We start from the raw sequence: 24533 nt of genomic DNA on the forward strand, positions 1-24533 counted from the left end.
GCCAAGAATGGATGTTGTTTTGCCATGTGTGAACATGGCCCAAAGTTGTATTTGTTATAAAGACTTTTGGGAATCACTGGTTATATAATGGATGAGAAAACATGAATGGAGTTCGTGATCTAAACCAGTGGTCTCCATACAGTGCCCCCCCCCCATTCCTTCACACTTGAGAGAGATTGCTGGGAGTAGTAGACCCAGACTTAACCAAAAATTCATCATTGGCCAAAATATCAGTAGTTTTCCTTAGAATTTTCCACCAGGATAGAAGGGGTTACCAAACACCATGCCAATGCTTAACTCCAGTTGTATCCTAAGAAGGTGAAAGCTAATTCATTAAGGAGACAAATGCAAATCTGATTGAACGTAGGGGGCTTAGCGTTCACTGCGTAGCTTTCCATTATATACTCCAAACCCGGATACTTGTGTCGTGGAACTCCTGGGAACAATTTCATTAAAACAAAGATAATTTGTATGTTGATGAGAATCCTCTGTCAGATACAACAGGGTCTTTGCCAGTAGTTTTTTTCCCCTCTCTCTCGCCTTTAAGATTAATAATCTGCTTTTAGTTAAGCAAATACCATAGCAGAAAAGAATGAATTGTTGCATTTCATTATCCTTTGTAGGGGGGAAATGGCTCGGGCTTTGTTTACTGACTCTTTGATTTAATTACTGTTTGAGGAGGGTTGAATTAGCTGTTAATTGATTTAATTATCCAATTTGTTTGTTTCAGGCATGATTCCAACAGAGCTCCAGCAGCTCTGGAAAGAAGTGACGGGCTCGCACACCGCGGACGATGCCGGTTGCAACAACCACAGCACTTTGGATCTGTCCACGACGTGCGTCTCTTCGGTGGCAGCTCCCAAGACCTCTTTGCTCCTTAATCATCAGGCATCCACAAATGGACAGGCTGTTCTTACTCCGAAAAGAGAGAGGTAAGAGGCAGCAACGATGATCTGTGGGTCACTTTGTAAGGTCTTATGACGTGATAGTTTCATACAGGTTATCTCATTCCTTTAATGCAGTACTCTCCAACCTGTGGCTCCCAAACTGATGACAATTTCCATCATACCATATTGTAGTTTTGAAACAGCAGGAGAGCCACAGGTTGAGGATCACTGCTTTACTGATTGAATTGGATCTTTCTTAACCATGTGATGGCTTTATTTCTTGGATTCCGCCATTGAATTAGTGACCCAGGGGATGAATGTAGATTTGTGTCCTAGTGCTGATGAGTCTTTGTCAATAACCAATTTGTGTTGCCTTTGAGTACGTAGGGTTATAAGTCAGAGATCTTCATAGAACGCCAAGACACAAGATAATTGGAGGTCAGGTTGGACAAAATGTGGTTGCTTTTCACCTCATTTTAAGAACCTGCACCTCATCCATCTTAACTGTCAAGACAACCCTATAAAGACTGCTGGTGGTCATTTTCCAACAGTGTTTCTTAATACATTCAAAACTAATGATGACAGTGATCCTAATCTAGCATGCTTCTCGATACCCTGTTTGTCTGAAGCTAGCTCACATAAGCTGTAGGCATTTGTTCTATAGAAAGGCTAGGGGAAAAAAATATATATATAATGCTAACATTCAAAAGTTGTTTTTTTTTTTTTTTTTTATAGAGGCAAATGTAGTGTTTTAAGAGTTAGTATTTTGATCTGTATGGTCTATACAGTCATAGACTAGGTTCACACAATGTCGTTTTTTTGGCCATTGAACCGCTTTTTTTGTGGATGTCCGTGATTTTGAGGTTAAATAACGTACGTTATTTTAATTTAACGGACATTATTTGACCTCAAAATGACGGACATCCACAAAGACGGATGTTGAACCTATCCATATGGTGCTCTTTGCAGCACCTTATTCAGGATATATTTTTCTTTAAAATCCTTTGGTATCATAGGAAACATAGTAGAGTGCCCCCTTGTAAAATGTTAAGTATTCAGAGTTACATTAATGCCTATATATTTTTTTTTTTTCTTTTGCTTTTGCTCTGTACAACCTATGGCTATGTTCACACAACGTATGTTTTCATAAAAGTACGGCCATCATTGCAATCGACCGTAGTTGCAAAGTTGCCTTGCTTTCTATGGGATCCCGGACGGAGCGTATACACGTAGTATACGCTCCGGCCGGGATCCCTTGCGTGGCCGCAAAGAACTGACATCTCACTTCTCTGCGGCCGCTATTCAGTGAATAGCGGTCGCAGAAAGCCCTGTCTGCGCACACTAGGAAGCGAGCGGCTGCAGCCGCAAGCTTCATAGTGTGCTGTGAGGAGTTCTGATGCAGGCACGCTCAGAGGTGCCCGCATCAGAACTTTGCGACGTGAAAGATCATCCGGCCAGTACTGCAGTACCGGCTGGGATGATCTTTTCAGAGACCGGCCGTTCTGTGACTCGACCGGGTCATGGAACGGCCGGTCTCTTACGACTATAGCTGTATGTACAAGGGCCTGTCAGAATGCACATTACATATCTAAAAATGTAGCTCTGCTACATCTGTATATCAAGATATATACTTGATGCACATATCCTATTATATGTTGCACGCCAACTATTGTTTATCCTCTTAAGGCCTAAGTTTCAAAATGTATTTATTACCTTACCAGTCCTGTCCCTAAGTAGAATAGCATTTCACTGTATAGACCCCGTCATCTTATTTCACAGAGTGCAGTAAAATACATTATCCCTAGACCTGATGCAGTCACTGTGATACATTTTCACATCCTGCACATGTTTAAATAATCCCGCAGAATATAAAAAAAACCTTAATTTTAAGGTCAGGTTCCCATTTTCGGCACTTAATAAATCCATAATTTTTTCATACGGCTGTTGTTAGCGCGGTGGTACAGAGAAAAATGTTGGCTGTCTACTTGTACAAATGTGGCACCTGGCTTCTGTTTAAATCAGTCACACAATAGGAGCAATTATTTCATTTCCCCAGTGCAGAGGTCACAGCCATAGGATGTATTTTTAAGCATACAGGATTTACAGTAAAGCGTGCAAGCAACGGTGCTGAACAGGGGTTGGCTCTTGATGACGGTCCATCTGGAGCCTGACTTGCTGCGGTTCTACAACTATTCTAAATCTGTAATGTCATTTTTATTTTCCACTATTTATAGTCGGCAATTTGGAGTTTGAACATTGAGCTCATTATATATAGATCTATGTAAAGTCAAATATCAGTTGTGAGGAATCTATTCTTCAAACTCTTTGCTGCTCCACCATTATTTCTCCTAGTATTGGCCACTGGGTATTACTATTCCCTCTGTCGATAGGGAAGTTTCTCTGCACATTCTGACACTGTCCAAACAGGCTAGTAAAATTTTTTTTTTTTAGGGACAGATTAGTCCAAAGGGATTATCTTCACCGATTGGCCAGTGATCAATGATTGCATACTGAGCCTATTACAGGGTACAATAATTGTGCATCCCTTTGCTTTAATCAGCCATTGGCCGCACAACAGCCGATGGAAGATTATTTTTTTTATCCTGTTGATTGTCAAGACTGCAATTAATCCGCCAATCTGCTGATCACTGGCTCCATTACACTGGGGGATATTTGCTTGATTTGGCAGATAATATCTCCTTGTAATAGGGCTATTATCCTATATCTGTAGAATAGTGCATGATTGCAATGTTCTAACTGGCAGGACTTAAAGTGATCTTGAGTATGGAGGTCCTTAAGCTCCCATTGGAAGGGAGCATCAGTCAAGCGTGTATTTGTTTTTAGGATTGCCAAAGATGGCACAGAGCTGTATTTGGCTATCCCTGGCAGCTTCCATTACCAATGAATGTGACCACTGTTCCATTACATGGAAGCTTTAGGACTCCTTGGGGGAGATTTATCAAACATGGTGTAAAGTGAAACTGGCTCAGTTGCCCCTAGCAACCAATCAGATTCCAACTTTCATTTTCCAAAGAGTCTGTGAGGAATGAAAGGTGGAATCTGTTTGGTTCGTAGGGGCAACTGAGCCAGTTTCACTTTACACCATGTTTGATAAATCTCCCTCCTGGTCTCAAGGGCTGTCGGCCCCCCCCCCAATATCATACACTTATCCACTATCTTCTGGATAATGGTGGGACAAGCCTTTTTAAAGGAATTAATCATGAACCTTTATCAAGAGGTGGAGAAGACCATTTCTAGATTCACTACTTACAAGTGCCAATTGGAGGAGTTCTCGATCCCAGTTAATTTAAACTTCCTCTTTTTTTTATTTGTATATTTTATGAACATAAAACCATAGAATGGTACAATGCAGAGTTTAAAGAACTGGTAAACAAGAGCCACAGTTATTGAGCCTTTATGCAATTTTTTCTTCTGATTTATTTGTTTTCGTATGGTTAGATGCAAAGCCAGTGCTTTGAGAAAGGTTTTCTGTATGATCCATGATAATTGATAGTCTGTATGTTTTTGGGTGGAATCTGCATGCTGATATGTTAATCAAATCAGGATCTATGCAACTGCAAGCCCATACTGTAGTTTCTAAAGACTTTGCTACAAAGTCATACTAAGTAGCTTGTCTACTATGTTTTAATGCAGCTGACAGTTGTTCATGTGGCAACTAAAAGGTTCCCTGCAAACATCCATGTTTAATACAGTAGTGTATGGTCTATGGTTGCAGGCAGCTGTGGGCTGCTCAATATCTAAGACTTTGCGCATGTGAAGGCCCTAAAGTATATGGAGCCCGGACTGCAATCTGGATTGTGTAAGTGCAGGTCCGGGAATCGTGCATCCACAGTCATGCACATTGGTCCATAGACTATAATAGGACCTAAACTGTCCAAAGTTGCGGACCACAAATAATGGCAGTGTGCAAGGAGCCTTAGCGGAATTATCTTTTGGCCCATGTTTGTCTTCAGGTCAGTTGAACAATGTATCAATGGTAGACATGAGATTATTTGCAGAGTCTACTAAAATTATTGGGCTCCACTAACTGGCCCTGACTTCATGAGTTTTATTTACGAGGTTGGCATAATTGTGTTTGTTTTTACTCAAAAGGGATGGAAAATTAAGCTATTTTGGTCAGTATGGGACTTTTTGCCTTTCATAAGAACATGAGTCAGAAATGTTTTTTATTATTATTATAAGATGTTCTTCTGAACTCCAGAAACTATATAAGAAGTCATTTATTTACCGGTCCTTTTTATTTTTGCTCTTTTGCAGTATTTATTGCTTGTTGTTCAAGATACACTTTTTTTTTTTTTTTTTTTTAGGCTAGTTGAGTCATTCAACATCTTCCTCCATTGAAGGCTTAGTAATACTTTATTTACTAGTGCTTGTTTTATTTTTTTCTTAACTACTTGCTATAAAGCAAGTGCTTTTGGCTAATTTTACACCAAGTTAGGAATATTCTATTGTTTGTTCTCTCCCTTTTCAAAAAAGAATAAATAGGTTTAACCTCTCTCATACTTGGACATGTTTATGTCTTGGTTGAAAGGAGAAGCTGTTGCTAATTATTTTCACTTTGCTCAAATGTAGTTGGACAATTGGATATTGGAATACTGGGCCAACCATATGTATCACAATAGTCTTTATTATATCACAAGGGTCTTTACTGATTGCTGTCAGTAAATTCTTCTCACATTAAAGTCTAACTCTGGAAAAGGCAATGTTAGTGTCTTTCCTTATTTTTCCATTTTTGCTTGCTTGAAGTGAACTAATGATCCCTTAAAGGTCGATTTCTCATCACAAATGAGGGATTAAAGGGCAACTATAAGCAGGGGAATCTAACCTGCTGATAGCTCTCTATTGTGGACAGAGCGCTAAGGATGAAGGTATGTCTCTTACCTTCATCCTCTGTGTAGTTCATGTGCTGTTTCTTGTGAAATCCTCTGACTGGTAAGTTTGTAAGGAGCATTGGGGGTGTGGCTACTACCCCAAAGCACCCATCCTACCCGCCCTTATCCGGAAGCTGATTTCACAACAAACAGCACAGAAATGGTGCCGAGGATTAAGGTAAGAGACATGCTTTCATCCTCAGAGCCACTTGCACACTAGGGAGCTATTAGAAAATTGGATTCTTCTAACCTGCTGATAGTTCCCCTTTAAGATATTTACCAAAATAGCAGAGCAGGAGAGTATTACTGGTTAAAATATTTTTTTTATATGGTTTGTTATCAAGCCAATCAGATTACTGAATACCAGACTTACCCAAGAGGCTATAAAACCCAACCCAAAAATGACACAGGCCACTCGAAACCCTTTGTATTATATTCCACCACGAGTATAATGTTTTTGTCCCGTTTTTCTTTTCACCATCTTTTCACATCACATATTTCCTCTATCACTTTTGTAAATGTTGTTATCTGCATTCCCACCCAAAAGAGAGGAAAAACAGGCATGTCTAGAGATCTGGAGCAAATCTTTCGATTGTTTTTGAGTGCTCAATCAGCACGGTGCTAGGAAAGTTCATTTGAACACACCCAGTATACACACAGTACAAAAACAACAGCATTTCTTTGTTTCCTTTTACACCTTTTGCATGATAACGGACAACAATATTTGATAGCATGCCCAGTTTCCATACCGTACAGACAGATAAACTCTGGGGCTGGCAAATGTAGCAATACGATGTAGCTATAGTATATGATTTCTATAAAAGTTCTGCCCTTAACTTTCAACATTTTTAATTTCAAAGAGTTACATTTGAACAGATGGAACAAGCTTTAGTTAATAATATCTCCTATATATAAGTATTTAGTTGAGTACTTTGCAGTCTGCAGCCCATCTGCTGGTCATGATCGAAGTTTTATACTGTTGGACCATTGGGCAACATTATTATGCAAGTCATTTTTCCTTAGGATCCTGTCCGAATTTAGTGGGTCATCCTGACCCTTAAAATTGACCAGTGTTATGACAATGGAGAAAGCTCTTTGGCGCTCAAAACTCAGGAATCAGAATACACCACTGCTCCATTGGTCCTTGAAGTTCACTATCATGGACACTTATTTTATTATTTTAATGCAAGTTTATCACTAATATTTTAATAAGCGAAAACCAGAGTGTATTATTATTATTATTATTATTATTATTATTTTAATATGTTTTTATTTCCTGATCATTTCTATTTTCTCTAAAAGATTATGGGGGTGGCCATCTTGCCAGGGTTAAAAAAAGAAAAGAAAAAAAAAACAAACAAGAAAAAAGACCAAGGCTGCATGGAAACAGTGTTGATCTTGCCCTCAGTTTGTGTGTTGTATTGCAGCTCAGTTCCACTAAAGTGAATAGAGCCCATTTATAATACCACATGCAACCTGAGGACTGGGGTAAAGCTGTTTTTGGAAAAAGAAGCTATGGATTTTCTAATCCTGGATAACCCCTATAAGTTACTTTCATTTACCTCTTTCAATTACCCATGCTGCCATTGTATCATCCACTTCTGCACCTGAATTATTCTGCTTGTCTTATTCTTGCAACTATCTCATTGTTTGTCTACTTAATTTTATTTTATTTTAAAAAAATAAATTTATTGTATTTTTTATTGTGGAACATCTTTGTTTAAACTCAAACCCTTGAATTACACAACAAGTTAAGTTGGAAGCTCTTCTCTCATAAACTTTAGAAGCCTTTTAATAGCATTTTTTCATATTAAAGTTACATGAACGGTAAATTACAAGGCTTCCTGCTTCAGTAACATGACAACATCTATATTGTTCCCTCCGCACACCAGTAAAATTATGGCTTCAAGTCTAGGCAAAAATTGATGAAGCACTTGTTCTGGTACACGGAGGGTTAACTTGCAACAATTACAGTCTTTGGCTTCCCTGCCGATCATGTTGTAAGGTGCATGCCATCCATTTGCTGAGCTGATTGAATTACGGTGCATCTTTAACCGTAAGTGAGCAATATATTACACAGAAGGATGCACATTGACTTGCTTTAAGCAGCCATGACAATCTGCTGGATACCGGTCTCGATTTCTATTTAACACACACAAACCAGAAATGAAAAAAAAAAAAAACATACACGCAATTCCCATTTCAGTGAGCAAGACGGTATTTGGTACAGTCAGTGGAACAATATAGTATCGCTGTGCACTTGGGTGTGAGAAGAGTGGAGTTATTGAATTTCAGCTTTTAGATTCGGTGTTGTCCCATCAGCTGGAAACTAAGGTCACAAGACAAAAGCGTGCAAGCCATATGCACAACCAGCAAAAAAATCTCTCTAATTATTCTACAAAGAAGTGCCAGTGTTAGCTGTAAGGCATGTAAAAGAGAAGGAATAAAGCAAATGTATAGAGATTTTTTTTAAAAAGTACAAAAATAAATTTTCAGCTTTTTTTTTGTGTTTGGTCATGGGATGAGTTAAGTTACTATACAAGTAGGAATTTTCATCTTTTTAGTGTATGTTCACACTGAGAAATACAGGCCGAATTCCACGGTGGAGCTCCCCGCCACGGATTCTCTCCTGCCTCAGTGTACCACGGTGTCTATATGGGATGGCACGTGCGCCTCCGCTCCTGCCGCTCTGCGCTCAAAGAATTGACATGTCAACTCTTTGAGCAGAGAGCGACGGAAGCGGAGGCACGCAAGCCATCCCAGAGAGATATTGTGTGACACTGAGGCAAGTGGGATTCCACAACGGGAGCTCTGCTGCAGAATTCTGCCTGTTTTGCTCAGTGTGAAAGGGCCCTTAGCCCCCAAAATAGTGGAATAGGAATGACCTAATATAGAGTCTTGGAGGAATTGTGAGAATGTGAGAGAACAAGGCCTAAGTGGTGAGGAATAATGTAGGAAACTACTGAAAAGTTTCAATTTAAGATGAACAAACTTACGGTAAGTTCAGGTTTCTCAAGACCCGATGGCTTGACCTTTGAGTCCCGCTCCCTAGAGCATATGGATCAGCTCTTGGGCTGCCTGGAAAACATGGATACAGCCATGTATATCCATGTTTTTCAGGCAGCCCTAAGGGTACATTCATCTTTTGTGGGACTCAAATACCAAGCAATTGGGTTAATACAAACCTGAACTTACCGTAGGTTTGCTCATCTCTGCTTTTAATCACTGTATATTGAAGATTTTTACTTTGAAAGCATACTTTCTAATGAACACAACTTTTGTATGAAGGAATACTCCTTTAATTGTGTGCCACTCTGCGTTTTGTCTAGTGAAAAGGGGTCTGGCAGTGGTCTCCTCTTTTATGGTGTGGTCAGGAGTAGAGATAAGTGCAACTTGATGCATGCTCGAGTTTGATTGGTTGGCATGTTTTTCCGGACTACCTAGGGCTGCATCCAACTTCTTCAGCCATCGAATGATCCAACTGGAGCATGCTCAAGTTGTGCTCATCCCTAGTCAGGAGATAGCCTTTTCACTAGTTAGGATAAAAGAACCACTGATAAAGGGTGGTCTCTTATAGGGGTGACTGGTCCCCATTAATGTCCAGCACCCCTCCCCCACTTATGCAATATAAAATAATACTACAGCCGGAATCTTCCATTTACATGGAGAAGCACATTAGCAGCGTCTCAGGGGTTTGTAGCACAGCAATCAGTTAAGGAGATAAATAATCTGATTTGGCATGACACTCCTTCTCCTCTCTTTAATTTGTCTTACACAAGGAAAATTATAATTAAATCACTCAGAGTAAACCCCTGAGTGCAGAGGAGGGGGAACAGAAATACACAGTTTGGAAGTGATTTCCAATAGAGACCTAACTTCCCCCGTTGCGCGGCAAGCAGATATTTATCAATATTCAATGCAGTTAAAGGATGAACGTTGCTGTGTGATTTGTGTGGTGGCTGCATCCGCTACAATCAAGTCTTGATAGGATGCCTTCCTCTTCCCAGCACAAGCACTTGGCATCATTAAGATGCAGTACTTAGCGTGTTTAACATGCTTTGAATTTTTTTTTCTCTCTCTCGTCCCCTCTCGGGCAATTTAATAATGTTTGTTGTGCTGATAGTACACACATCCACTCCAACTATTCTACATTCCGCGATTGCCGGCATTATAGACTCGGATAATGCATGTAGAATAGTGTGTTCTGTGATCTCATGCGCTATTCTGACTTCAGGCAATTTTTTTTTTCTGTTCCACACTGCTTTACAGTAGAGCCGAGTGTAAAGAGGGGAAAGTCTGACAATCGCAAACCAGTGGTATGGCCAGAGTGGTTCTCAATGTAGGGACCCCCCCCCCCCCTCTTGAGAGTCCATAGTAGATTTCATCAACAGTGGGGCAGTAACTTCTGAATGCATTACAATCTTGTCATGGTTGACAGAAGTAGCGTATATTTTACAACCTATAAGGATGTTATCATTAGATATAATGGAATGTCGTAGTGGTTTACTGGAGGGCATGCCTATGTCTTCACAATGGGGGCTACTGGTTTAACTGAAGCCACCCTATGGACTGTGACTATCTTCTACGTAAGAGGTGTTTCATCCTCATGCTACATCATAACCTACCATAGTTGCCTTTTTAAACTTGTCTGATTAGTGGTCTTTGGAAAAATCCATTTGTGGACCGGTATAATAATCCCCTGAGACATGATACTTGGACATTTATTACAATGAATTATGTTTTTAGATACAAGTGAATTGTTTTCCAGGCCTTCACTTGCCCTTAGGGAATAAAATATTAGTTGGTCCCATGATGTCTGCTATGATATGGTGATATTCTCCAAGCTTCTGCAAAAGGAAGCTTAGTGGACATCCTCTATTGCTGGTGACCTTATTGGACGTTCCTCCTTGGTTTTGCCCTGATGTTTTATATTATGATTGATTTTTATGTATTTACTGACGTCTCGAATATAATTTATAACTATCGGTTCTGGGTTATTTCTCTATTAACTGCTGTATGTGTTCTTGGAAGGACATGCGAGCCATCAGCCGTTTGTTACATTTCTACTTCATTTACCTAAATATATGTTGAGTGTTATATTATTATGTGTTGTTTCCTATCCTAAGTTGTCCCTGAGATACCATAAAAAAATAGCACAGTTGTAGCTTTATAAATTACTGTTAAAGGGTCTTTCCAACCATCTGTTTAGAAACCCCCATCTATTTCCTGTCACAATATGTACACCGGGATTTGATGAATCTGTTGACCCATATTTCCATGCAGATCACCTGTCTCTCTAATTCGCTGTATTTTTTTTTTTAATAACACATTGTAGTGGAACCTGATATCATAATCTTGTCTAAACACTGTATATAGAGGTAGCATCCATACATCTGGATGTATATGGAGGTGTCATAATACTATTCCGAGTGTCTTTGTTTGCTAAAATTATAATATCTGACTTTCAGACAGATTTTTGTATTGCAATAAATTGGCATGAAGTGTTGGTGTATTGGTATGCCATCATTTCTAATGATTGGAATACAAATTTTAATGGGATTTTCCAACAATAGAATTCTATAGAAAGTGATAACACCTGCAGAAACTACTTTGAGGCAAATCTTCCATTTTTGTTCATGTACTTTTCAGTTTGTTAGAGCTTGTACTCCCTTTCACTTTTTTCATTTCACATGTAGAAGTGTACCAATAGCAAATGGCAGTGGTGGAAATTTCCAGTGGTAATAAATCCTGCACCTCCCCCCACCCCCCCACCCCCCCAAAAAAAAATGGAAAAAGAACATGGCTAAACAGTTTTGGTGCTGGGCATTTAATGGCTGCATTGTCAGATTTGGCATAACAAGAAATGATGCAGAATTGGGTCATGCCTTACAAAACTATGATACTCCCGGGATGTTTCACTGCTGGGGTCATCTGTTATCTGAAGGGGACTTGGTAGTAAGTGTTCCGTTTCTCAACAGCACCACTATAGGCCAAATAAAGCATTACATTGGGGCCATTAAAAATCAGCATGTCATTGGGTTAGTACTAGAGATGAGTGAACCTCGAGTACACTTGGGTTCGTCTGAACTCAAGTGTGCAGCATTTGATTACCGGTGGCTGAAGAAGTTTGATGCAGTCCTAGTTAGTCGTAGGAAAAATGGATACAGCCTATTGCTGTATCCGTGCTTTCCAGGGAGTGTGCCTGTGGTGTACTCTAGCTAGTACCTGTATTCTATAGAAGATGCTTGAATTCTGTGTGGGGCCAGTCTAGCCCTGCTATTGGTTAATATTCTTCACCTATTCTGTTATGTAATCTCCAGCGCTCTGTATTACTCCAGGCACCTGTCCTAAAATCTGTCACTGCTCTGCAAACAGAATTTAAAGATTACACCCCTGACTTATTCTCCGTTCCAGTATTCATCATCTTCATTGTTCCTAAATGTACTACTTAGACTAAAATAGTCCTCATGTCCCTCTTCTTCACTTCTCGAAGTTGATATAGTTTACAATATTGATTATCCAGAAGAGAAGGATCATCTGGTACCAGTTAACTGTTTGCTCATGGTGTTTAATAAAATTGAGCGGTTGGTGTGACATCTGCTTTACAGCCGAGCAAATTAACTGGGGCCACACCTTATGAACAGAAAATAAGCCATATAACCTTTGCACTTGAAAGATCCTATAGAAAATGCCAATAAAATACAGGCTCTGCTTATCCTGCACTGTTTACATAAACATATGGAGGATATTCTATTCCGCCGCCAGGAATTTACAGGGATAATTGGCTTGGTCCTTTCATTCCCCTGTAAGTCCTTTAAAAGCTATTTTGAGACAGCTCACGGGCTCCCCAAGATGAAAATCCGAGGGACAGAAATTGTAAAATAACTTTATTGAATGTTCAGTAAACAGGAAAGTGAGTGAGAAGGGATAAGGAGATTAGAGGGTGAAAAAATAGAGCTAGAAATGCCTGAAAGTCGAGAGAATATTTTTGTGGGACGTAATCTTTAATATTTGGAAGTGTAACTTGTGGCCAATGAAATGGGATTCTCAAGTGTCATGCATTATTTATAGTACTGGCCACCTAATATGAGACCTAGGGGTTGGTGTGGTATTATAGCTCAGCTGCGATACCGCACACGGCCAGTGTACAGGTGTGTCGCTGTTTTTGAAAGGAAGTTTTTTTGTTTTTTTTTTCCTGATCCTGGGCATCCCCTTTAGAATTGGTAATACAACCCCTGTTGCCTAAATTTTTGTGTACTTTATGTAAGTAAATGGGGTCAAACTATGACCTACAAGTGGCCAGAACTATAAACCCGCCAGTTGCTGGAAAATGCATCTTGGATAGATTTCTAGTGGCTGCTGGGTCATGGTTGCTGACACTTTTGGGTCCCAGTGTGACCCCATTAGCTTTGCTTAGCTGAGATACAGGGTAACATAGCAATGTCACACAACCTCGGTAGTAGCCAAAATCGCTTTTGTAGCTCCTGCTTTAAAGGGGTTATCCAGCGCTACAAAAACATGGCCTCTTTCCCCCTACTGTTGTCTCCAGTTTGGGTGGGGTTTTGAAAATCAGTTCCATTGAAGTAAATGGAGCTTAATTGCAAACCACACCTGAACTGGAGACAACAGTAGGGGAAAAAGTGGCCATGTTTTTGTAGCGCTGGATAACCCCTTTAACATCTAATGTTACCATAAGTTGCTTCTACTGAGAATGTTAGCATTGGTCCTCTTGCTTATAGACTGTAATGAGCTCCACACGGGGGTACTAGGTACACTTTAAAGCAAATGTACCATCAGGTACATCGTTTTAAGTTTGTTACGTGAATAGTCTTTCGCTGGTGCAAGGATACCGGTGGCGTGGTCCTCTTTTTGAACTGCGGCCCCGCTCCTGTGCACAACGCCAGTCTATTCCTGGGCACCGGCCCAAGTTGAAGCACTGGAGGGCCCACTGTCCCCCAGTGTGATGATTTCCTCTCCCCTCTGTGACCTGGCTGCATAAGAATCAATATAACCATGTCACAGAGGGGAGTGACATGGTTATCAGCTATCGATAATATTGGCAATACCTCCATATTTGTCATGTAGTCTTAGTCTGCATGTTTCAATGTTATTGCCTGTTCCAAGGAGCTCCCTTCCATCCTGTATGCCTGTGCCCTCCTCGTTCCGTCAATGACTCCTTTTACTACTTGTTGTATTCTTTCTTTTTATAATGTGTTCACCAGAACGTGAATTCTCCTAACTGTAATTTTCCTTTTGTGTGTCTACTCAAAACTAACGTTGTGATGGGTTCTTAAAATGTAATTCAGAGATGGAGCACAATTTCCACATCACAGGTGGCGTTAATATAGGCCAGTCCCCTAGGCTCTTGTCGCCACGAGTCGTGCAGCTTGTTTAGTGTCTGCATCCATATGGCAATCTGTCCCATTCATAGGAGAACTGCTGTAAATAGCTTTGCCTCTGGGTCCTGTGGTCACTGTAGTGAAAAAGATGTTAACTCTCAGTAGCCAACAATCCAGCAGTTTGCTCTATGTGAGTTCCCATGTTTAAATTACAGAGTGCTCAGAGGAAAATGACAAATACATTTACTTTCTTCGTGCTTTTTTTCTTTTTCTTTTTTTCTTTTCCAGCCTGGTAACAGACGAGTAACTCAGCAGGTTCTTAGGCATTCTGATCTATGACATCTCTTTCAGGGAAAAACTTGCTGTGGCAAAGACTTATCTCTGTGTTTACTCAATTAAAAAAGAATGTCGGAACAAACAGCTAGTATATGTTTTTCTATAGGTGGGGTTAATCATTAGCCAGTGTAAAGAAACCAAGTAAAATCTGTGTACCAGATAGATGAGATAGCATGACGACCTTGAAACTTTTACATTAAGAGACTGTGTTCAAAGGTGATCCTTCATTAAAATAGACTATTGGTTGTTTACCATAAGGCTGGTGTTTGTTGTTCTCTCTTTAGTACAATTTTATATGTTTTTATGTTCTCTTGTAGACATAGAAACATGGAGGATTAGCAGAAAAAGACCGCTTGGTCCATGTAGTCTGCCCTTTTTACAGTCCCTTATCTTTGGATAGATATATGTTTATACCAGGCAGGTTTTAATTCAGTTTGGATACTATTACATGGGCCCAATCATTTTAGTAAACAAGAACCGATCTGCTAGATCGGCTCTCATTTACTGGACCTATTAGACGACTTGATAATTGGGCACCAAGGGCTACACGGACATTGTTAGCGATGTCCATGCACCTGATACCTTACCTCTCACCACTCCCAGTCTTGTCTCCTTTGCTCTGCAGCTTCCAATCCTTGCGGCTGCAGCGTTTGAGCATCCTGTCAGCTGACAGGCCGCTCAGCCAATCACAGGCTGCGGGGGTCCTGATGTGCGAAAAGCTGAGCTGCCTTTTAGCTGACAGGACGCTTAGACGCTGCTGCCGCTGGGACTGGAAAGCTGCAGAGCACAGGAGAGAAGACCAGGAGTGGGGAGAGGTAAGGTATTATTTGTTTGGAGAATCTCCATCGCACGTAGCGACGTGTGGTCTGCGCCCGATGATTTTAGGTCCAAACCTAAACCAACAATCAGCCGATGATCGTTTCATTAGCTGATCACGGTCTCTATTACACGGAACGGTAATTGGCCGATTATCGCTCTGTGTAATAAGGCCCTTACTCTAGATTTATCTACCACACCTGCTGTAAGTTTGTTCCAAGCATCTACTACTCTTTCAATAAAGTTAATATTTTCTCATGTGGCTTCTGATCTTTCCCCCAGCTAACCTCCGAGTGTCTACCCTTGTTCTTGAGTTCAGTCTTTTTCTAAAAAAACCACTCCCCTCTTTAGACCTACAGTAAATGCAATATGAAGTGTTGAGTACTGGAGAGCCATTGGGGCCTAGCAGTCTAATGGACTGCTTTTACTTTTTATCAGATATTGTAGTATTTGTATATTAGAACTTGTTTTTGGCTTGTTGCATGTTAGCCTAACAGATTTTCTGAGGCTATAGCTGGGATAGATTGGCATACGTAAAAGTAAAATAAATATGCTAGTCTGTACATCCCATTCTCATTAATATGTCTACCTTCGTAATTTGGATAGGTGTTTGGCACATAACATGAGGGTCAGGTTATATGGCCATCACATGCTGCATTATAATATTTTCCCGCCAATGTAAAAACAAGGGCAAATAACGGCCACTATGTGGCTTGTGGGAACATAGCCTTTAGGGTAAGTTCGACATTAGTATAATGGATTGTGCAACAGAGTCATGACAACTGTGCCAGATCTGCATTTACATACATAAACCACTAGGGTTCTGGTATTAAAAACAATGCTGAAGCTGCTCTTTTCTTGACAAAAATGCTAGAACTACTTTTTTTCTCTATCACTGGTCCTGAATAAAACTAGTGTACAGGACGGAGGATGATGCCTTTAGCCACCTTATCTTCTGTCCTTCTGAATCTGAGAGGACAATGCCCCAAATTCTCAATTAACTCCTAAGAATTACTCATAGTTTTACCAACCTTTAAAGGAACACTAACATTTCCTAAATCCAGAAATAAAGGAAGTGTTGATTTTCCTTTAAACGCACACCAACACCCTGGTTCATAATAGCGAGGTTTCCTGAACCATGAACGTCTGAACGATTTGACACATGTTAAATTTATCCTCGGATTTGTGAGTCAATGTCTGGCGGTGCAGAGAATAGAAGCCAGCATGGTCCAGTAGGGAGACTTAATGCACAGAGGTCTTATTAATACATCATTAGATTATCATATTTGTGTTTATTTTATCGTTTTTCCGAGCTCCGTTTTGCTCTGGCATACTGTATAGAATAGGATGTGATCTTTGTAGAAGACGCTGTATATAAGGGGGTTATTGAAATCCTTCCAGAAATAATGACTTTGTGCAACACCTAAGGGAGATTACATCCCTCCCGTCTAAACATGGTTCATCAGTTGGTGGAGCAGTTCCGTGTGTCTGAAAAGCACGTGCTTGGGATCAAAGCATCTTATGACTTGGATCAGTGCAGCTAAATCACTATGTATCGATTGGAAGATTTCTGAAGGATTAACTCCTTGCTGTAAACTCTCTAGTGAACTTCTTAGAAAAGCACCCGGGTTCCACAGTCTGGATTGGACAAAAAGTGAGACCTTTTTTTAATGTAGAGCATGAGACCACTCTTTTAATGCACTGACTCTCAACATGTACCTGTAATATTGTTAATCTGCCACCAATATGTAATTTTATTGCATAAAAACCTATTTTACAATCGCTTTGTGTGGTCTATGGTGTCAATTTAGTGACATGTAACAAAAAATATTTAAATGCGTATTTCGGTCAAGCATACCTTTTTATACTTTGCTACCCATGGTGAGAAAATAGCAAACAGGTTATTCTTACCTTTCCGTGCTTCCCGATGTCCTCCTACAGCATGTTTGTGTCCCCAATTGAGCAATCCTGCCTCCACTTCCGGGACAGACTCGTCTAAGCAGTGACAGCCCACTCAGCCAATCACTGACCCAGATTAGTGGAGGCAGGATTGCTCAACCAGGTACCGGAACATGCTGTAGGAGGACACTGGGTTAGTGTGGGAAGGGAAAAAAAATATGGGCAGCAACATATAAAAAGTCATGTTTGAACGGAATACCCGGACATTAAATATTTCCAATAGTACAGAAAATTCTAAGGTACCTTGGAAGTGATATAGCAAGAGTTCGGTGTAGACCTAGAATTTTTGTTCTCCCTTCTTATTGACATTGTTGGGAAATGCTGACAGTCTAATGTCTGCGCTACATCATCTGCTGTCATGGGAAACATAATTTCAGCAAGTTTTTCACAGATAATGACTATTAGAGGTGTTAGGCATCTCCATAAAGACCACTGTTGTGGTAAAATGGCTTATATTGTACATCTGTCCAAAATGATAACTGGTGAAAATGTCTTCCAATATGGTGGAACCTTTTTCTTTTAATCAAATTTTTGGTTCACTTATATAAAAAAGAAGAAAGGAACATACCCTTACTGTGACAGTGCTGATGAATAACTCCTTTAAGTGGGGACAGATTATGTGGTCATGTAGCAGCCGATCGCTAATAAAGGAGGTGTCGGAACATCTGCTCACGCAACTCTATGATGGATCATATCACTAACGACTGTATGAGTATTATTATACACTTTTATATACTTTTACAACTTTTGCAGTTTTTCACCAAGTGCATTCTGGGTATCCAGGAACTCTCATTGTACACCCTGCTGTATTATAACTATTCCACATCCCACTGATTATCATCATGCACTAGAATTAATTGTAGCGTTCTAAAATTTAAAGCGTCTATGGGGACCGGTCCGGCCCTATGAAAACTGCAACATAAGTAGTGTTGTAAAGAGTTAATTCCTTGGCCTATTACTCATTCTATAAAATGTTGTTTTCCTGCAGTGCCAGATACACAAAAGATCAACAGGTTGCCACTTGTTTTTGCATGCAGGGCATTATTATGCACACCACTTCATATGCATAAGAAGTTATTTTTAAGCTGTGTTCCATCTTGGTCTCGTCGGCTGTCTGGGGATTTTCTATCTGTTTATTTGTTCATCATTGACATCAGCTTGTTGATTATCCATCACTGATTTGGATATGTCTTTATTTTTCTTTTAGTGTAGCTCATGAGGATTACATGCAGAACCACCCCTTATATGGGCACGGCGTTTGCAAGTGGCCGGGATGTGAAGCTATTTGTGACGATTTCCCATCATTTTTAAAGTAAGTTCACATCTATGTTCACTACCTAAAATATTGGGATACCAACAAGCGTTTAATGACTATCATTGTTATATATATATTTTTTTGTTCATGCACTTATTTATTCTGTTTGGGGTGTCTTTGCACAAACTTATATTAATTGGTGTGATCCATATCCAGGTTGTAGGAGAAGTCAGTGAAATTCAAAAAAGGAGGAAGGCAGAGAGGTGCGGGAAAATAATAAACAAAGTAAACTTAAGGCCCTATTATATGAAGCAAATATCGGCCATATTTTGCCTATATCTTCCATTAGAGCGAATAATCGCTTTGTGTAATAGAACTTTCAACAGGTTGAAACACAAACGATCAGCCCAGCAACTGCCATCGTTACGTGGAATAGGAGTGGCAGCAGCAGACCGCCGCTATCTCCAATGGACTCCCTGGATAGTCTAGGCACCCCCCCCCCCCCTCCACACACACAGCTCCTCGCCCCCTACCCCCCCCCCCCCGCTGTTCGCGCGTGTAATAGCGCCGGCAATGAGTGGGGAACGAGGAGCAAGGCACCCTCTTGCTCCTCTGAATCAGCCTGTCCTCATGCCTCATATCGCTGCTACCAAGTCCAGCTTACGACAGGCCTCCTGCAGTTCTTTCAGCTGTAAAGTTACGTACCTAGCTGATCAATTGCCTGCTCAGCCAACCAGTAACTGGGGTCACTGACTGGCTGATCGGCATTTGCTCAGCCGGGCTGTAATGTTGCTGCTGGAAGAGCCGGGTATGTGATGTACCTTGATTCCAGCTGCAAATGACAGACGGCAGCCATCGGCGGGACACAGGAGTTGCACTACAAAGGCTGGGGATGGGTAAGTTTACTTTATCATTTTCTTGCACACCCCTACCTTCCTCTTTTTATTTATTTATTTACTTTTAAATATCACAGGACTTCTACTTTTAAATATATTTTTACCTAATACAGTATGTGCATTTGTAACTTAAAGCCTCCTGGGCTCTTGGACTATCGATAACAGGATCCCCCATGCATGTTTATAATATTTGTAATATTGGTGTCCTCTAATGTGGCAGATGGGCCTTTGGGCTCCTCAGGCACCTGGATCCCGGTTTGAATTCTACCTTTGCACCTCCTATACCTTCAGGCTGAGTGTAATTACTACTTCTGCATTCCTATAACTACATCCCAGTCTATATGACTAATACCTACTGCTCTTCAGCCCAACAGGAGAACTACAGTTTTCTTATACAAGAAAAACCCTAGTGTGATTAAGGCCCTCCTTTATTTAAAGTTTCCCTGTAGTAAAAAGTTAGTTGGACCGGCCATATTCAGCTTACATTTTAGGCTGGGTTCACACTACGTATATTTCAGTCAGTATTGTGGTCCTCATATTGCAACCAAAACCAGGAGTGGATTAAAAACACAGAAAGGATCTGTCCACACAATGTTGAAATTGAGTGGATGGCGGCCATTTAACACTTAATGGCAAATATTTGCTGTTATTTTAAAACAACGGTTGTTGTATTGAAATAATGGCAGTTATTTACTGTTATATGGCGGCCATCCACTCAATTTCAACATTGTGTGGACAGAGCCTTTCTGTGTTTTTAATCCACTCCTGGTTTTTTGTTGCAATATGAGGACAACAATACTGACTGAAATATACGTAGTGTGAACCCAGCCTGAGGCTGGGTTCACACACAGTATATTTCAGGCTGTATTTGGTCCTCAAGTCAGGTCCTCATAGCAACCAAAACCAGGAGTGGATTGAAAACACAGAAAGGATCTGTTCACACAATGTTGAAATTGAGTGGATGGCCGTCATATAACGGTAAATAACTGCCATTATTTCAATATAACAGCCGTTGTTTTAAAATAACAGCAAATATTTGCCATTAAATGACGGCCATCCACTCAATTACAACATTATGTGAACAGAGCCTTTCTGTGTTTTCAATCCACTCCTTGTTTTGGTTGCTATACAGCCTCACAAATACAGCCTCAAATATACATAGTGTGAACCCAGCTTGAATGTGTATGGTGGCCTCCTCACTCTCCCTGACAGATGATATCAAGGAGAGGAGAATCGCCATGTTGAACTTCAACTGCCTGGCCCCTTTGTTTTCAGGAAAATAAGCTGCTACCAGAGCTGTCTGGCAGCGTCTTACATCCCCTTTCCGTATTTAGAACACATGGATGCCTGGCCAATGACTTTCAGTTATTGCACATACGATCACCTTTAGTTAGCACTTTCCCTTTTCATGCCACCAAGTTTATTTTAGTATTTTTCTTCTTTTTATTGATATTTTTGGATTTTGCTCTCTGTAGTAGCCAAGCAGGTCCTCAGAGAGCACAAAGGGGTTAACAGCAGCAGAAGTTGTGTTGTTTGATGTCAAATTCTGCACCTCTGAAATGTTTATTTTGTGGGTGTCGACTTGTTTTCTAAAGAATGAGGAAGTGCTAATTATGAAAACCGTAAGTGTACAGATGGCTTTCACCTAGTTTGGGATTAACTGAACTTTTCCCCCCTCACGGTTCTTCTTTTGTTACTTTTTAAGACGAGATGCAAATTGATCAATCTGTCCTTTAAAAAATAGTCTTCATAACATTTTATATATTTTTCAAAGAAAGTGCAGTCTATGAGAAGGGGACTAGTAAGAGCACTCTAATGTTTTCACAAGTGTTTTTATCGTGGTAACATCTTGCTTACTTTAGTTGCTTGCCTAAAACTACTTGGAACATGTTAAGAAAACATTTCAAAAAGGTTCCTACAAAGAGGCTTTTGTTTAGCACTAACTGTGAGGCTGTACAGCTCACAAAGGTGTTAACTTTCAGCCCCTTAAGCACTTCCACATGAAATTCCAAGATCGATGTTTGTGGTTTTGGAAAAACAAAGTGTATGTTAAAGGAACCAGGTATATGCTGGTACATGCTCAAGTAGCAAAGAAATTGTATGTTGATTCATACACATCAATTATCGTCATTTGCATGTTCAGCGTCATTTCTCTGTGTATTTAAGTGAATTAAAAATGGTCAAAATGTGACATTGTGTCATTGAATTACAGTATTGTTACTAGAGCTAAAACTATCAATGTAATAGGAGCCCTGAGTGTGAAATTGTAGCTCCTTTATTTGGTGATGTGGCAGGTCCACACTGTGCGAAACGGAAATTTTGTTTTTTGACTGTATTTTGGTAAGAATATCTTTTAAAATTTACTAAGGCTGGATTCACACATGCATTTTGGTTGAATGTTAAAGAGTAACCTTTTTTTTCTTTTCAAGAAATGCCCTTAAAAAAAAAAAATCGTACTTGCCTGCCCTGATCCCCCACTACTACTGCTTCAGTAGCATCCAGGCTAGACTCCTCCTCACTGCTTTTGGTGATGCAACAACCCTGCAGGAAATGCCTGCTCATCCAGTCACTGGCAGCGGTAACCCTTCTCAGCTAGTTGTTGGCTGAACAAGCAAGTTCCAAAAGGTTGGAGCACCATTGCTGATCCCACTAACAGTGCATACAAACCTTCCATGCTGCTCTGTGAGCCGATATGTTCCTAAAAACATTCTATATCCCCAGACTGACAGTGTCCTAGAGGTGTGTCTGTGACACGGTCTGCACCCGCCCCGCACAGCCTCTGTCCGTCCTGTTCTCAGCTGATGCTGTTTCTTCAGGCCTTCTCTGGAGTGATTGACAGGCTTTTTTTGAAAACACTCTGCATCACAGAGCAGTGCGGAAGGTAAGTATGCACTGCTCGTGTGATCGGCAATAGGAAATTAGCAGCATGGATATATGTATGTCTGGGAACTGCAGTGATGGGATATAGGGACAGAGAAGTATGGCTTCACACAAACCCTGAAAAAAAACTGAAGGGGAAAACTGAAGAGGAAAACTGAAGAGGAAATGTGTAGACTCAGTGAACATGAACATGTAGATGTAGTTCAGTGGCCTCCAATGTGTGACTCTTCAGTTTTTGCTAAACTGTTTTGCTGCCGGGGAATGCTGGGAGCTGTAGTTTTGTGAAAGCTGGAGAGCCACAGGTTTGGGAACACTGCATAGGATGAAAGTTATTAGGTGACCTTAATGCAAGTCTGGCTGGTGGCACTGCTTGATAGATATCAATAAAAGCATTTTCAGCATTCCCTTTTGCCTGTATCAATGTGTAATATAAAAATAAAAAAAGCCTGAATAATGGGCATGAATAGTGTCAAAGAGGAGGGATCTATAATTTCCAAGGCCCTAGCGCTTCTACACCTCACCGTACTTTATGCATAGTGCATATTGCAAATGATGCAAAGGGGTGGGCATACAGCACAGTGAGACATAGTGGAGCTCAGACAAAAGGAACCATAGGCTCCACCTCCTTGACACAATTCAAGGTTTGTTTGTTTTTTTAATAAAAAACATAGACACTGGCAAAGTTCTGAATGCTTTTACTGATATCTTTCCAGCAGTGCCACTAACTTGATAAGCGGTCAGCAGGCTTCAGGTAACCTTTTAATCCTTCCTTTAGTGTTCTCCTTTCTTTTGGATCCAGTTTTTTTTTTTAGGAAAAACTACCATATATAAGTGTAGATTGATATATATTGTTTAATAATAACCATTAAAACGTGTGTCGACAAAGGCCTCTATTGTTGATAAATAACATTTTAAGGCCTCAAGTACAACATCAGGGCTATGACCCCCACAGAATGTCAGGGTCCCATACTACATGTGTGTATGGATGACATTTCATATGGACGTTTCTTTTAGGTCAGTATGGAGTTAAAATGAAAATGACAATGTTTCCTTCCAGGTCACATGCTGTAGGGGAGAACACTTCCATAATATGGGGCTATATGGAAACACAGAGTATTGCTGTGCACTACAGACTGTGTACTTTACCATATGTATGAGGCATCTAAACCAGGGTGTTCTCACCTACTAATAGGTTTATTGACTGCAGTTGCCTTGCCCCTGTTAATGTGATATATATATATATATATATATATATATATATATATATATATATATATATATACTGTGTATATATATATATATATAATATTCTATCTATCTATGTGTAAAATTGTGTTGCATTATACTTAAGCATCCCTGAAATCCGATGACTTAATAAAGACGCTGGCACAGTCATCTCTAGATCTTAGTCTGCTGTATACTATACAGTTCAAGACCTTGTGGGACACACAGGTCATTTTGGCCTAAATACCACACTGCCCTCTAGTGCTTCCTAGAATAGAACATTGTGCCGTTCATGTCCAGCGCAGGGGATTAACCACCGAGAGTTCACAGGGCCAAGTCTGTAGTGAGAGAGGGAGAAGAAAGTGCTTTATGCTGGGAGTCGTGTATTGTTCTTCTTTGCTCCACATACGTGGGCATTAAAAAAAAATGACTGCAGCTAGCAAGGTTGCTGGGCACGTTAATATTTCCGGAGTGTAATTAGAAAGTATTACTTGGAAGACAAGGATCATCTTCAATTCACACTTTTATTGACACTGGTGACCATATTACTGCTATGTCTAAATGCTGAAATTTATTGTTGGCTGTAGTGTCACAAAAGTCTGAGACAGCGATTTCTCTATTCAATAAAAGTAGTTAAAAACCTTTTAGAAAATCCATAATTTTGATTGCTGGTACTTCATAAATGTATAAATGATACTTTTTAGCTGTCTCTTTAGGGAAAAATGAGTTTTATCACCTGCAGTACCTGGGTTAATGAAATTGTGTGTTGGAGTTTAGCCAGGAGAGAAAGATGAGATCATTCAAATGCATTGATACTGGCAACAGGTCTAGGGTAAGGCTCCTGATTTTTTTTTTTTTTTTTACAATACGTGTTGTTCTTTCTATAGGTTATTTTAGTTCTTAGCTTTGGAAGTGGCTATACGCTTTAACGTTCTATGTTCTCTTTTTTTTTTTTATTTAATTTCTTCAAACAGTCAAAACCTAATGACCTCCTGACAAAAAAATTGTGCCAAAATAAACATTAAGATGTCCATCACTACCTAGTGAAG

The 24533-nt window shown here is 40.1% G+C and overlaps 1 protein-coding gene across 16 annotated transcripts in view; it reads left to right on the plus strand.

Moving 5' to 3' along the window:
* Positions 1 to 24533, plus strand: part of FOXP1 (forkhead box P1) — a 576401-nt gene that overhangs the window by 507855 nt on the left and 44013 nt on the right. For all 16 annotated transcript variants that reach the window (XM_069966877.1, XM_069966876.1, XM_069966887.1 and 13 more), the window contains 2 exons: positions 731 to 932; positions 18437 to 18541. In XM_069966877.1, coding sequence (XP_069822978.1) covers positions 731 to 932; positions 18437 to 18541 — 307 coding nt within the window. The remainder of the gene's footprint in view (positions 1 to 730; positions 933 to 18436; positions 18542 to 24533) is intronic.

The sequence above is a fragment of the Dendropsophus ebraccatus genome, chromosome 4, assembly GCF_027789765.1.
Source record: "Dendropsophus ebraccatus isolate aDenEbr1 chromosome 4, aDenEbr1.pat, whole genome shotgun sequence".
In the NCBI taxonomy this organism is placed as follows: Eukaryota; Metazoa; Chordata; class Amphibia; order Anura; family Hylidae; genus Dendropsophus; species Dendropsophus ebraccatus.